General features: G+C 32.9%; 4 protein-coding genes across 9 annotated transcripts; 2 read left to right on the top strand and 2 right to left on the bottom strand.

Moving 5' to 3' along the window:
• Positions 1-145: 145 nt before the first annotated feature.
• Positions 146-2,232, top strand: LOC107360618 (UV-stimulated scaffold protein A). The gene is made up of 3 exons (XM_015927309.3): positions 146-309; positions 406-1,100; positions 1,171-2,232. Exons 2-3 carry the CDS (start codon positions 448-450, stop codon positions 2,114-2,116), a joined length of 1,599 nt encoding a protein of 532 aa, XP_015782795.1. The 5' UTR covers positions 146-309; positions 406-447; the 3' UTR covers positions 2,117-2,232.
• Positions 2,233-2,356: 124 nt separating this feature from the next.
• On the top strand, positions 2,357-7,632 carry LOC107360617 (scinderin). 2 transcript variants are annotated; one of them, XM_015927308.3, is made up of 6 exons: positions 2,357-3,315; positions 3,403-3,477; positions 3,756-4,508; positions 4,866-5,784; positions 5,863-6,306; positions 7,174-7,632. In XM_015927308.3, the coding sequence occupies exons 1-6, from the start codon at positions 3,241-3,243 to the stop codon at positions 7,188-7,190; spliced, it is 2,283 nt and encodes a 760-aa protein (XP_015782794.2). In that variant the 5' UTR covers positions 2,357-3,240; the 3' UTR covers positions 7,191-7,632. The 2 variants fall into 2 exon arrangements, with proteins under 2 accessions (XP_015782794.2, XP_015782793.2); XM_015927307.3 differs by having other exon boundaries at positions 5,863-6,491.
• A 104-nt stretch (positions 7,633-7,736) lies between these two features.
• On the bottom strand, positions 7,737-10,088 carry LOC107360828 (KIF-binding protein). Its single transcript, XM_015927554.3, has one exon. The coding sequence runs from the start codon at positions 9,660-9,662 to the stop codon at positions 7,902-7,904; it is 1,761 nt and encodes a 586-aa protein (XP_015783040.1). The 5' UTR covers positions 9,663-10,088; the 3' UTR covers positions 7,737-7,901.
• A 525-nt stretch (positions 10,089-10,613) lies between these two features.
• LOC107360824 (uncharacterized) lies at positions 10,614-14,681 on the bottom strand. 5 transcript variants are annotated; one of them, XM_089267550.1, is made up of 6 exons: positions 14,392-14,680; positions 14,141-14,177; positions 13,262-13,906; positions 12,508-12,991; positions 11,487-12,407; positions 10,614-11,219 (listed from the first exon to the last, which is right to left on the bottom strand). In XM_089267550.1, exons 4-6 carry the CDS (start codon positions 12,511-12,513, stop codon positions 10,803-10,805), a joined length of 1,344 nt encoding a protein of 447 aa, XP_089123676.1. In that variant the 5' UTR covers positions 12,514-12,991; positions 13,262-13,906; positions 14,141-14,177; positions 14,392-14,680; the 3' UTR covers positions 10,614-10,802. The 5 variants fall into 5 exon arrangements, with proteins under 5 accessions (XP_089123676.1, XP_089123675.1, XP_089123678.1 ...); XM_089267549.1 differs by lacking the exon at positions 14,141-14,177; XM_089267552.1 differs by lacking the exon at positions 12,508-12,991 and having other exon boundaries at positions 13,324-13,906; positions 14,392-14,530.
• Between the last annotated feature and the right edge of the window lie 51 nt (positions 14,682-14,732).

Here is a 14,732-nt window from a genome sequence, read left to right as displayed (position 1 = left end):
TTTAAATTGATTCACTTACAATTATTTACATCAATAATAATATTTTGGCATATCGATACAATCGAAACATTCAACCATCGATAATTTGAAACTTGAGACTCAAGTTTAGAGTAAAGTGTGAGTCATCCAAGACTCATTCTTACACCATCATATGTTTCATCACCTCTCAGCAACATTGTTTACGTTTTTCATCTTATAAATATTACTTAATCCTCTTTAAATGATTCAAGTTTTGTTGTGATATTTTATGAATTTTTCGCCCTATTTTAATTTTTTAATTTGAGCATTATTCCCACAGCATTTTTAATGGTAAGTCTTTTTTGTTTTCATTGGCTTTTATCCTGCTATAGCCAGATAATTTGTTGCTAAAATATCTCTCTGATTTAATTTTAAATTTTGCGTTAGATTTTGTCACATTTCAATTGATGTCGATTCCTCTGACGTCTCATGGCTAATCACCAGGAAGTTGGAGCTTTGGTTGAAAAGTTAACCACAAGTGGAAGGAAAGATCTTGACCCAGAGGCATGGAATAAGTTGAAATTAATATGTAAAGAAGAAGGTGACTCTGTTATTGAGCAAATATTTCATATGTTAATATTTCAATCATCTCGTAAGCATTCGCAAATACGTTATTGCTCTTTATTGTTGATTGATGAGCTGTTCAAAAGATCACATCGATTCCGCACTCTGCTTCTTCGCCATGATAACTTGAATAGCTTCATTGAAACAACTCTTGGTGTTAATGAAGATAAGCCGTTACCTCCACCTAAAGCTTGGGCTAAAGAATTAAAGAAAAAATCCATAGAATGCATTGATTGTTGGCATGATAAATTTAAGGACGGCTATGCATCACTGAGAAGCTTATACACTCACTATTCTCAAAACTGTATCAACTTTCGTCAAAGAGAAATAGTCCAACAAAACGAGAGAGTGGCCCAAGAAGCAGAAAGAGAGAGAGAAGTGGTCTCATTGAAAAGAGAAATGGATATTGTGAATGAACAATTCAGTCAAATCAAAGAATCTTGTGAATCACATTTAGCTCAAATATTGAATTGTTTCCAGTTGCTTTATCCTGGTATCCAAAAAGAAGATATTTTTAGGTAAATATTGGTTCGATATCATTGAAATTGTTTTCTAATTTATGCTTGTTTAAAAATTGTTCATTTGCAGTGAGGAGGACCTTTCAGAAGTTTCAACTCATTTAACAGTCACTAGATCTGACGTTCCTGTTGTAGTTCGTCCATATATCGAGATCGTTAAAAATTCCGAGAATGAAGATTTAATCCAGAATTTAAAAGACGTTTACCATGATATTGTGTCTTCCTCATTACCAAAAATTAAATCATCTCTCAAAGAAATGGCCAAGGGACCTGAGTTTTGCAAGAACGAAATGAAACAAGCAATCGATCTTAAAAACCAACTCATGACTGCCATTCAAAAGTTTATTGAACTTAAAATAGTTAAGAAAGACGAACAAGATCAAAATGAAGTTAATGGTGATAGTTCAAGAGAGAATAGTAAAGAAGGTGATGATAGTTCTAGTGAAGAGGATGAGGAATTTGAAGAAGTTGAGGACAAGGAAGGATTAGAGACAATTATTCCCCAACATCGTCGCAAAGAGTACGGTCTCGATGAAGACTTACCAACTGATCAACCTTGTTCTTCTCGAAGCCTTTCTGGTCCCATGTGTAAAGCTCCCTTACGGAATGGTAAACTATGTCCTAGAAGAGATGCCCGAAAATGTCCATTTCATGGATTAATAATTCCTCGTGATGAAGTGGGTCAGCCTCTTAATGAGGAAGACAAACTAAGAGAAACCAAAGAAAAACAGTCCGATGTTCCTGACTGGCAAGATCCAGAGTATTTAAAAGATCTGGAAGCACAAATTGGTATTGATTTGACAGTCAATAAAAAAGGAAAGGGTAAATCCAAGAGCAAAGTGAAAATTAAAGCTTTGCAAGATATCAAAACCTGTGATGATACTCCAAGGAAGAGACTGAAGAAGAAAATATTCAACAAAGATGCTCAAGAACGTTTGGCTCGTGATTTAGATTCCATTGATGATAGACGTTCTCTCCAATTTGAAGATCAATGGTCCTATGCATTAAATAGTTGATTTAAATTAATTTAAATAATATACATAGAATATTTATTGAAATAATTTTAACCTTCTATGAAGGGAGAAAATCATTGAATTTTTTTAAGTTACAATAAATATGAACTTAAACCTTATTGCTCTTTACTTTTACCAGAAAATCCTTCCCAATCTTAATAAATGCAGATCACGAAACAAACAAATTGTCATTCATAACTATATGCATGATGACATTGGAGATGATGTAATCATTAATTTTGAACATGGTCATAACAACTCAAGCAATTAGAGAACCGTAAGCAATCAAATGTTTGTTTATCTCATTGACTAACCTTGAGTTGATTGGTTCAGACTGAGCTGGAAACCATTTCGTTCTGAAGTGGAGATGATTGAAATTGTATGTCGATGTAAAATCTCAAGAGTCAATTTTTTCGAACCTAACCCAACCCAGAAACCAGCCCAAATCAATAGTTTCACAATAATTTGATTGCTCTAATGTCATCTTACAATGTTAATGAAATGTTTGTTTACCATTTTTTTGCTGTGGAAATAACTCTAAGTCCTATTCATACAGATAAGTTGTCAAATATTTTGTTTCAACTCAATGAGTTGAACTAAACAAAACTTTAATAGTATTTGCAACTTTCAATAAATTACAGGAAATTTTTAGCTTGTTTAACTTAATTGTATACAATAATCGATAAAGTTTGTTTCTATTTATGTTATGGTTGGTTATTTTATTTTCACCATTTTCTTAAATGTCGAACATTCCTCATTACCATATATTTGATGCTGTTTTTTCTGATTAACTTGACTAAACTTTACCTCGGAAAAAGTTGATTCTGATTGATATAGTGGCCAAGTTGATTACTAATTTATGTCCATAAAATTAACTCCAACCTTCGCCTGACTACATCATAATTCGACTCAGTTGATACTCTCCACCTCATAAAATCAGCTAGCAACTTGGTTTCATCATTCATTCATAAACATTGGTACAAGATATTAACCCATTTTTCAAACCTCACAACAAATCATCAGTTATTCAATCAGATTCCCGACAGTGATCGTAACTGTTATCACTAGCATCCAATAAAAATCATAAAGCCTTGCTGATTTATCTACGTGTTGACCGGTTTGTCAAAATGTCTACAATTGTTGACCCTGCTTTTAAAGTTATACCCACTCATCAGACGTTTTTTCTTGTATGGCGGATAGAGGTAAGTTGCTTTTTCCCATTTAATAGACCTTTTACCGCATTTTACTTCATATCATTAATCAACAATATCTTTATAATTGTTTACCAGAAATTGCAGGTTGTCCCAGTACCTGAAGAACAGTATGGAACCTTTTATAATGGAGATTCTTACATCGTTATTTGTGTAAGTACAATGTTGCAACAACCGGTCTTTTTAACACAAATTTTGCTATGGCAAGTCAGTTATCCATCTAATCTATTTGTTATCCCCTGAAAGTTTTGTGTTCACTAAATATGGACTGTAATGCACACAAGGATGTATATATCATGATGAAGGGTGATAGTGCTACACTTTTTTATTGAAATCATTCGGTGCAATATTTCCATTGATTTAATAATTGTCATCTGGTTTATTGTAGTTATAAAGATAGCAATATTGAGACTTTTTTACGTCTATTTCAGGGCAATGATGGCAAGGAAGGCGGCCATTCCCGAATGAAACCGAAAGAAGTGAAAGATGGTTCACTTGAGATTCATATTCACTTTTGGTTAGGATCAAAAACATCTCAAGACGAGGCTGCTGTTGCTGCTTACAAAACTGTTGAACTTGATGATCACCTTGGAGGTTACCCGATTCAACATCGCGAGGTTGAAGGTCATGAATCGAAGCGTTTCTTATCATATTTTCGTCGAGGATTAACTATCCTTGAAGGTGGTGTTGCTTCGGGACTGAATCATGTTGAAAAACAAGCTAAACCTCGCTTATTCCACATCAAAGGAAAACGTATTCCTATCGTTCGTGAAGTTACCCCCATTTCGTGGGCATCAATGAATCACGGTGATGTGTTTATTCTGGACTCTGTGGTAAGAGTTTTTCTCTGGCAAGGAAATCAGGCTAATTACATGGAGAAAATTCAAGGAGCTAAAATAGCTCAACAATTGAAAGCAGAGCATGGACCAGAATGTAATGGCATTGTAATTATGGAAGATGGATCTGAAGTTGAATCAACATCCAGCACTGAAAGAGCTGAATTTGAGAACTATTTGCCATTGTCACAAAAGGAAGATTCAATTGGTAGTTCTAAGAATGATCAAGAGGATGAACGAATTGAAAGAGCTTCTCTAAAATTATACAAAGTTTCAGATGAAAGCGGCTCCCTAAAGATCATTCATGTTAATACAAGCCCGTTATCAAAGGAAGATCTCAACTCACAGGTAAATCAACCATTAAAAAAATATTTTGATGAAAATCTCAGATCCTTCCCTATGTCAAATCAATCCTTAACCATTAGATCCATAAATTTGGTTACTTAACCCAATATTCCATTTCCGTCTTCTGTGTGTTCAATCAATTTAACAAGTTTCCTGTTGGTACCTTTGTTGATTAAATTTTGATTTAAACGATAATATCACCAATTTGTCAACGGATATGTAAAGCAACATGTAATTTCAAAAGGTTTGAGCTTATTCAGGGACGGAAATGTCTGCTTGAAATTACTATGCTTAAAATCTCAATGCTACTGTTTAATTTGCATTTCATTGACAATTTACAAACTTCTCTTTCGTTGTTAGGATTGTTTTATAATCGACAATGGATCCGCTGGAATATGGGTTTGGATTGGTAAAGGTGCCACACCAAAAGAAAGAATAGAATCGATGAGAAATGCTCAAGGATTTATTATCAAGAAAAATTATCCCAACCATACTCCAGTTACTCGGGTCATCGATGGTGGTGAACCAATAGACTTTAAATCGTTATTTAAATCTTGGAATGAAGCTAATTCTACTATTGGTTTAGGTAAAACTTATTCTGCTGGTGGTAAAGTGGTTACATTGAAAGATTTGGAAAAGCTGATGCCTAAAAATAAACTTGATATTGCCAAACTTCACGAGAATCCATCTTTAGCTGCAGAAGTTCAAATGTTTGATGATGGATCTGGAGATAAACAAATTTTTCGCATATGTTCATTCGACCTTGTTCCAGTTGAATCTAATGATTATGGAAACTTTTTCTCCGGTGATTGTTACATTATTGTTTACACTAGTGCAACAAAAGTCAATGTTATCTATTATTGGATTGGTAATTGTTCGTCTGTTGATGAGCGAGGTGCTGCAGCCATGATGACTGTTCAATTGGATAACGAACGTTTTAATGGATCAGCCGTTCAAGTTCGAGTCAGTGAGGGTAAAGAACCACCTCATTTCACCGCGATTTTTGGTGGTAGAATGGTAATCTACAAAGGTGGACACAAAAGTGGCTTTAGATATGCAATTTCAACTGGTGATTCAACTAAAGACAGGTGTTTACTTCAGGTTAGAGGAACCAATAAATTTGTCACTCGAGCAGTTGAGGTTGATTGCGAGGCCAGTTCACTCAATTCGAACGATGTTTTTGTCCTGTTTACACCAAGTACTGTTTACATCTGGGCCGGCAAAGGAAGTACTGGAGATGAAAGAGAAATGGCAAGATTATGTGCAAAGCGAGATGAAGGTAAATATTGGAAAATAAATTTCATTGAATTTAGTTTCAACCAAAAGTAATGTATTTGTTGATTTTTCTTGTGATTAGGTGGACGAGAAGTTATCTCGGTCTCAGAAGGCCAAGAAAAGTCTGATTTTTGGGATGCCATCGGTGGACAACAAGCTTATTCCCAAGAAAAATTACTGGAATCAAGTGAACCTCCACATCCAATCCGATTATTTCAATGTTCTAACTCAAAAGGCTACTTTTATCTTGAAGAAATTTATGATTTCAACCAAACTGATTTGATTGAAGAAGATGTTATGCTATTAGATACATGGGATACAATCTTCGTTTGGATCGGATCAAAAAGCAATACAGAAGAAAGAAATCGAACAATTGAGACTGTAGAAGATTACTTGAGAGCTGATCCAACTGGACGAGATTTGGAAACTCCTATTGTCATAGTGAAACAAGGATCGGAACCACCTAATTTTGTCGGTTTCTTTGGTTCATGGGATCGCAATTATTGGTCTCAGATAAATAGATATGGTGGGGACACTACTTTTGATCTTGCCTCAACCGATGTCAAAGCATTGAAAAAATTAGTAACAAGTAATAGCGTCCCTCCTTGCATGGCTGTTGATTTCAATAGCAGTGCTAAATATCCTTTATCAACCCTTAGAGTTAGAGATGCCTTGGAATTGCCTGCTGATGTTGATCCCACCAAAAAAGAGGTCTGACTTAACCTCATCTTGTTTCTCTTTTCATTCTATCTTTTTCATCTTTCCTTTCTTCTTCCTATTGATTAATTGAAAAGCTTTTGTTAAACGTTGAACTGTCAACAGAGTCTTTATCATGCTTAGCTTCATCAACTTAACCAAATTGCTTATCAATTTCAGCATCTTTACCGATTTTCTGTCCTAGTTTGCATTTAATTCAACTTATGCTCAATTGATTGACTTTTATCGATAATTCTGAATATTTATTTTCGTCCTTAATCTTTTGATGATCAAATGATCGACAAAGTCATTAGCTATATCCAATGTTAGACCAAATGCTTTTTTATTTAACCAGCAAATTGATTTGAGTTTGCTTTAATGCTTGCAATCTTTTTTACCTTTTTCACTTTTTTTATTGTTATATTTTGCTTTAATTTATTTTGATTGCTTCAATTAATTCAGTGATTGTTTGCACAGTCAAGGTAATTAAAAGGGCTCTAAGAGTTTAACATAAGCTTCACTATTAAGTAATGGTTTAATTGGTTTCATTTGCATTCCTCTTCAATTAAATGCTCTGCTTTCACTTTTTTGCTTCATAACAATTAACCTATTTCATTCAACGGTATAATCAATATATTGTTGACTTACATATTATTTTATATTATGTTGATTAACCTATTTTTATTTCTTCCTCTAGGTTTATCTGACAAATGAAGAGTTTAATCAAGTATTTGGAATGAATTTTCAAGAATTTCAATCTCTACCAAGATGGAAACAGATAGATTTAAAGAAAAAAGTTGGATTATTTTGATCAAGAAACTCTTATCTTTATATTCAAATTACCGACCAATTTTACCAGATCCGGCCTAATTTACTTATTGGCAGTCATTAATCAATTTTATCTGAACGGCTCAAACGGAGAGTCAATGGAAACTGGGCATTTATTATTGTTTGCAATGTTGAAAATTTAAGGGAAAATTCAAATTTAAAACTATTATATTTCACCAATTATTATCTGTTACACTTAATTGAAACTTATTTTAATTCAATTGTCCAAAATTATCTCAAGTGCCTATCCATGTCTACAAAAATTCGGATATCAGTATTGAACATGTAACCATTTTAAACAGTTAATAAACTTTAATCTTTACTTAAATTTTATGGTCAGTAATTAGTTCCCTAAGCTTAATTTATCAATGTCGACGGTCAAATTGTCTCAATTTTTTGTAGGATCCTATTAGTTAAAAATCATCAAATAGCTTTAGAAAAGTTAAGAATTTAATTATTAATGATTATTAGATACAATAATGTAATTATACAAAATTCACTTTAAGAAAAAAATCATTAGATAAAATGATAATAGGATTAAGCAGAAAATAGGAGACTTAAGGCTAACAATATAAAATTTGAATAAATAGGAATCCTTTAAGCCATCATATTAGCTCCTGCGATCATCATGATTCTTTTCGGAATGAGCTCTCTCATTTCTTGAATAAGATCTAATTCAATTTGAGCCTGGGATTTTTGATCAGGATTATTATCGATGTATTTAACAGCTTGACTGTAAAACTCTTCACATTTATTCCAATTGGATATCACATCTTTTTTATCAGCTGTTAGAATTTTTGTGTAATTCCTACCAGCTCCGAAATACGCTATGATCAGTGGTTTTACCATTTCATCGGGAACTTTTGGTGGAATTGGTTCGTTTTTATTCTCACGGAATGAATCAATGAATGCTACGAAATGCTCGGTTGATTTCTTCAATAAAGAGTTTAACTTCTTTGCTGATGTTGTAACTTGGTCCTTCTCTTTGCTGACTTTCATCTCATACATTTCATTGTACGCTTCTCCTAATTCGAACCATATTTGTCGGCATTGGGCCATGAAGTGTTTAGGATTAATTTCTTTCAATATTTCTTCCAACATATCGACTCTTCTTTTGTACATTTTACATTTACGATCAACATCAAAGTCAAAAGATGATAAGTGACGATATAATTTACTATGATCTTGAATGCAATCGACATAATCAGATGCATGCTCATTTAAAGTATAATACTCTTTGGCTAGATTGAGTAATTTCTGAGCTTCAACAAAAATCGCCTTGGCTTGGTCAAAATTTCCAAATTCGACCAGCTTATCAATGATAGGGGAACAGCTCATTCGATTTAATTCATCTTCTTCAAGCAATCGGTATTCTTCTACTTTCTCCTGTTCTTGTAATGGTTTTTGTCCATTAGTTTTTTCAGATTCTTCAGAAGTGTGTTGACGAGATGAGCAATCTAACAGCATGAGGTAATATTTAACCATGATTCGTTGAAAATCAGCACGACCTTTTTTTAAATCTTCATCGTCATCATTTTTAGGTGGTAACTTGGAGTCCATCATGGCTTTTGCTACTCTCAAAAGATGACTGGAAATCCCAAATTTGTCGATACCAGCGAAATATTGAGATAATGTAGCAGTATTTATGCACCACTCTAAGGTTTTATAATGATTAAGAATGAGCTGTTTTTTCAACGTTCTGTAACAATATACAGCTGATTTAGCGGAATCACCCATTTTTTCATAAACTTGAGCCAGGAAGTACAAAGTTTGTGTGAATGTCTTATCCAAATTTACCTCTCCATTAGAATCTTGTACCTTTTCATTCAGGTTGTACTCGAAACAGTCCAAAAACTCAATAACAGTTCTTATTTTTTTAGTTTCCTCTCCATTAATATTAGACTTGAATGTAGTCCATTTCTCGAAATAAGCTTGTGCTTCTTGTAAAATAGATAATGCTTTTTCGTAATCAGCTCGCATAGTATAAAGGTAAGATAATTGATTCAAGATATTCAATCGCAACACAATGACAAGATTATCATCTGGATACCATTCTTCACACAAAGCCTTTGCTTTGGTCAAATGTTGTTCACCTGTGGACAATTCTTCAGTCTCCTGGTCAATCACACCAATCTCCAAGTTTAATAAGATACTGAGTAAACGGACCGGCGAGTAATTTTCCAAATTACCTTCTTCCAAAAATCTATCAACTGCATCCAGCATAGTCATCAATCTGGTACGGGCTGCATATTTAGACCTGTAAGGTTCTTCCTCTGAGTCTTGGTAATTTTCGGTTAAAGTTTTAGCAAACATATAATTACTTCGAGCATTTTGTAGCCAAGTAGTTGAAGGAGGCATGATGAATGAACTTATTGTGAACAATAAGTAATCACAAATATGTAAGAATTAGGACAAGACAATAGCGACCAACTCTGTCCCGAATAACAAGGTTAAAACGATACAGTTTCGATGATCAATTTCAATTCAAGTAATCAGTGATCAATTAGATGAATTTCTATGTTGTTTTATCACAGAGCAATGAAAGATCGTTGTTTGACAGTTGACATGTGAAAGATTTGATACACAAGTTGTAATATAGAGTAGAATGACATAGATCACAAAGGCAAAATTTATAATATTGTAACTAAAGGTCTTCTTTCTGTAACATCAGTTATTTTAATTCATCATTATTTAGTTAAAAACACATGAAATTAAATTACTCTTTGTTTTGGATAAATAAATACATCTACATTATCAGCTGAAAGCGAATGCAATGCCAAAAAGATGAGGCGCCAAATACAAGGTGAATAAAAATACATTAGGATTTCAGTTTTCTATTTCTGTGAACCAAGATTTTGTTGAATCTAATTTCACCACTTTTTCATTGATTTGTGAGGATTCCCCTGCCATCACAATTAAATACACAGTGAGTGATTAATACAAATAAATTGCTGTTTCTGTTAGTTTAGAGTGAAAATAAAAAATAGAGTTTAGATATCTTTTATAATTGGATAAATTAATTATTTCTCATTCTATTGAAACTGGTGTTCCTAATTGCTCTCGATATTGATTATTCTTCATTAAAAATAGTTCAGCGCACAAACTTGTAGGTTTCATAAAAGTTGCTCAACGTTAAGTACAGTTAATGTTAAGTTGCATAAAACTTGAAAATCAAGAGTAGTTAATTTACCTGTCAAAAGTTAAGAAATACCTTTATAGCATAATTTATTATTGAACGCTTTCAATAGTTTAAAAAATATCAAAGTTGTGCATATTTTGTAAGCAAGTTGAAATGATTAAGTTATAATGTAACGAGAATATTAAATTATATTTAATAAACTAGATGTAAATGAGAAATCATTTGGTTACATGGATGAGAGTGAAAGTTTTCATGTAATTGATCACAAATAACAATGTGTTCTTATCATTTTTACAGATATTTTTATAAAATTATTTAAGCAAAAATGAAATGAGAATAAGTACAAGATGAATTTTGAATTATTGATATCCATAGTAACTTGAACCAGCCACTGGTTTCCAGGAACTGTTTGGTGATTGCTGTTGATTAGAGGCTGGTTGTGATTTATAACCAGTTGAGAGTGTCACTGAAGTTGGTGCATTAGCTGAATAGTCAGCTTGATTTGCTTGACCATAGTTATTATTGTGATTATTATTATAACCAGAAGAAGCATATTTATCTTCGTAGAAGCGAACTTTTTTGGGTGTTTGACCATAAACATAAAGTTCCTTTCCTTCTGCATAATTAGGACCATAATTACCATTAGATCCATAACTATCTTGGTTATATTCACCCTGACCACCATAGGAACCTTGATTATTTCCATATCCACCTTGATTGGATGAACCATAACCAGATTGCTGTTGTGGATAATTGGCTCCTTGATTGCCATAGTCCTAATTTAAAAGGAAGAAAAATAGATTGATGAAAACAGCAATTCTTAATCAAAATCAGCTACACAAATGCATTCTTGGATGTTTGATTGATATGTTGAGAGAGGATAACAGTATAATTAACAGATCAACAATTCAATAAACAAAAACTTTTTTGATAGGCTGCTAAAAATCAGATAAACTAATCAGTTTCCACTAAAATAGTTAATAATTAGGACATGAGAAAGATTTTAGATTGAAATTAAAGGAAATAATTTATATAATACATACCTGATCGGGTCTTGGTGGACCATATTTAAGAACCTGATGATTATATTCCTGATTTTGATTGTATTGTGGTTGTTGGTTGTACTGTGGTTGTGGGTTATACTGAGGTTGTTGGTTATATTGATTCTGTTGTTGGTTGTACTGAGGTTGCTGATTATACTGAGGTGGTGGTTGATGATATTGATTCTGTTGTTGATTATAACCTTGATTACCGTATTCCTGGGGTTGAGGCTGATTGTAACCAGATTGAGCACCATAACTATTTTGTTGAGCAGGAGCTTGTCCATAGCCAGATTGGGCATTTGATCCTGAATTATAACCATTTGATTGAGCAGGAGCTTGTCCATAGCTTTGTTGATTTCCTTGGTTATAGTTATTACCAGAATTGTAGTTATTATTATTATTATCACTATATCCTGATTTTGGAGTTTCATAAGAATCATTATCATCATCATATCCTTCTTCAGAGTGTCCTTCTGATGCGTATTCTTCATCATTTTCACTAGCATAACCATTATTAGATCCACCATCGGACCATCCATCACTTCCACCAGCACCGGCAGAGTAACCGCCACCAGCAGCTCCACCGTAAGCACCGCCACCACCAGCAGCTCCTCCGTAAGAGCCACCCTCACTAGAATAGCCTCCAGCTCCTCCGCTTGAGTATTCACTTCCTCCTGATTGACCCCAAGGATCTTCCAATGATTTAGCATGAAGACTAATAGCTGGAAGTTCAATTTTCATTGGTTTTTTAGGTTTAGATCTGTTAACAACGGCAGTTATCCTCATCTTTGGCATCGCCATACCCGGAAGATTAAATGACATTGAAGGTAAATTGATACCAAAGTCAACGTTCATTTTGGGATTGTGACCAGCCTCCGTAACTAAAATTACGGATAACGAAACAAGTAAACATATCGTAGCCTAAAACAGAAATTAACAGAGAAAAAAACAAAGTTAATAAAAAAAGATTGGGAAAAATTTTCAATGAAAAAAAAAACAATAAACAAATGAAATAACATACTTTCATCTTGAGACCATTCAATTTTTACAATTTATAAATGAGAAAAAAATATTCTGATCGAATGCTTGTTAACGGTAAAAGTTGATATAGTGAAATGTCCGGTAACAAGATACAGAAAAGTGAAAGTCAAAATATTTTAGAGGAGCTACTACGATGAAGATAAAGCTAACAGTAAGATGAGAATAAAAGTGAGTATCAGAAGGAAGAGATGTCCAGACGAAAAGACGGCCAGAAAGAAAAAGAAGAACAAGATGATGATGATGATAATGATGGAGAAAGTTGTTGGTTGAATAATTTTGATACAAAACTGGATGAGAGTATTAAAAATTTAAAGATGATGATGAAGATGATGAAGAAGGAGGAGGACGAAGTGAAATCTTTTCCGTTTAAAGTGAAAGTTGATTTTTTGTTTGCTATTAGTATCAGGATGTGGCCTGAAAATAGTAATTAGGATCCTCCTGACCACTGAAAGCATATTATTCAACTGAATTTATGAAAAGATCACGAAGGTAAAAGATATTACTATCAAACATTAGTATATTTGGTGTACGTATTAAGGCAAATTGAGAACCTGATGATGATGAGTGAGAGAGTAATCAAGTTAAGACAAAAATAGTAATAAGCGGAAAAGAGTTGACTGTTTAGCTGATGATGATGAGTAACAACAACGCTAACACGAGTATTAATAAGTATCATCTCAATCACTTTCTAACCATTTGCAAAATGTAAACAAAAAAATGGAAAGTGAAATTACGGTGAATTCAAGGTGCTTTTTGTCTTGAAAATGTTCAACATCTTCTTGATTTTGCTTCGTACTTGTGATCATTCAACTCGGGTCAATTTGTCCTTCAGAAAACTTTCTTAAATCATCTTGCTCTGGTTCAATATGATTTGATTTAATTGGACCGGGCATTCTCTATTTTCCTTCCTGGTTCCTTGTAATAATTGTTATTGCTTGTTTCTGATGATGTTTTTGTTGGTCTTATTATATTATGATTATTGTATTATTATATAACTGCTGGTGTTTATCATTGTTGGTGATGATTGTCGTTTGAAGTTGCAAAAAATTGCATTATCTTTCGTAATGATGATTAACAAGGGTGTTTGAAACACTTTACATTGTTTGTTAATTTAGATAAATCAGTTGACCAATTATTTACACATTCGCTTAATAATCCATCTTTGTCCACTCAATACTGTCTTTTTGTAACTTAATTACAGCAGTATCAGCCAATAGATTTACTGAAATGTTGTTAAAACCAAGGTGACCCAATTTATTTTCAAATCATATTACACATAAATTGTAACATCTTGGACAGAGTTGATTTGGTACCATTTGAAACGAGTTCATGTCGAGACACAATTACGATGCCAACTCGAGTACATAAATCATGGAAATCTGTAACAATCAAAAGTTCAAAAGCTGGTTAAAGTATTGAATAATCATCAGTATCATATTGATAATACATAAATTCAAAACACATCGTTGATCGGGTGAAAATTGAAGGATCAACATTTTAATAAGTTTTAATCTTCCAAAAACTACTTAATAGTTGTATTAAAGATTAAGTAAGCAATCATAAATGATTTGAAATGTTTACTAACAATAAAAAAATTAATTTTATTGGATTACCTTCACTTTCACTCATTCATTTGGTAGATCAATAAATCTGAAATGGACCAAGATTAATATGTAGTTGAAGTTTTATTTTTCAATTAACAAAGTTGAATAAGTAGTATTTAAAACGTATCACGATTGTAGTATTCGTAACATCTTAAATTTTGATCAAATAAATTTCGATTGCTAGTTAGCAGGCTACCAATTTATCAAAAATAAAACTCGAAACAGTTAACAAGATGGAAAGGAAAAAAAACGATTCTTACCTTTAACTGGAACCGGCATCAAGTAATGTTTATAATAATGATGTAAGGAATGGCTATGATGATAACAATAAAGGTGATTTTGTTTTTTTAATCAACCACGCTTTCACACATTTATACAATCGATCAAAGAACCATGTTGAGCTAACGGTTCATACAAAAGTTGATTTTTTATCGACTCTGAATGAACAAACACTGAATACAAATAAAAAAGTCAATTTATTAAATATAAATGTTCTAATAATAATTATAAGAGCAACAATTCCACTAGCAATTGTAAATCATTGGTAATAGTAGAGGTGGGCGATTACATCGATTACCTCGATTATAATCGATTAGTTCAA

The sequence above is a fragment of the Tetranychus urticae genome, chromosome 2 (assembly GCF_039701765.1).
Source record: "Tetranychus urticae isolate SD_2017Ah chromosome 2, NJAU_TeUrti_SD_1.0, whole genome shotgun sequence".
Classification (NCBI taxonomy): Eukaryota; Metazoa; Arthropoda; class Arachnida; order Trombidiformes; family Tetranychidae; genus Tetranychus; species Tetranychus urticae.
The sequence above is the reverse complement of the archived record's forward strand: the minus strand, read 5'-3'. Positions and strand labels throughout refer to the sequence as shown.

Excerpts from the sequence above, each read along its gene's own strand:
- LOC107360824 (XM_015927546.3), bottom strand. The coding sequence starts at position 13,333 with ATGATCACAAGTACGAAGCAAAATCAAGAAGATGTTGAACATTTTCAA. Across the intron at positions 12,408-13,261 it reads AAAAGCACCTTGAATTCACC|GCTACGATATGTTTACTTGT; the intron begins GTAATTTCACTT and ends TTTCTGTTTTAG. Across the intron at positions 11,220-11,486 it reads GTCCACCAAGACCCGATCAG|GACTATGGCAATCAAGGAGC; the intron begins GTATGTATTATA and ends CTTTTAAATTAG.
- LOC107360617 (XM_015927307.3), top strand. The coding sequence starts at position 3,241 with ATGTCTACAATTGTTGACCCTGCTTTTAAAGTTATACCCACTCATCAG. Across the intron at positions 3,316-3,402 it reads TTCTTGTATGGCGGATAGAG|AAATTGCAGGTTGTCCCAGT; the intron begins GTAAGTTGCTTT and ends ATTGTTTACCAG. Across the intron at positions 6,492-7,173 it reads TTGATCCCACCAAAAAAGAG|GTTTATCTGACAAATGAAGA; the intron begins GTCTGACTTAAC and ends TTCTTCCTCTAG.
- LOC107360828 (XM_015927554.3), bottom strand. The coding sequence starts at position 9,662 with ATGCCTCCTTCAACTACTTGGCTACAAAATGCTCGAAGTAATTATATG.
- LOC107360618 (XM_015927309.3), top strand. The coding sequence starts at position 448 with ATGGCTAATCACCAGGAAGTTGGAGCTTTGGTTGAAAAGTTAACCACA. Across the intron at positions 1,101-1,170 it reads CAAAAAGAAGATATTTTTAG|TGAGGAGGACCTTTCAGAAG; the intron begins GTAAATATTGGT and ends GTTCATTTGCAG.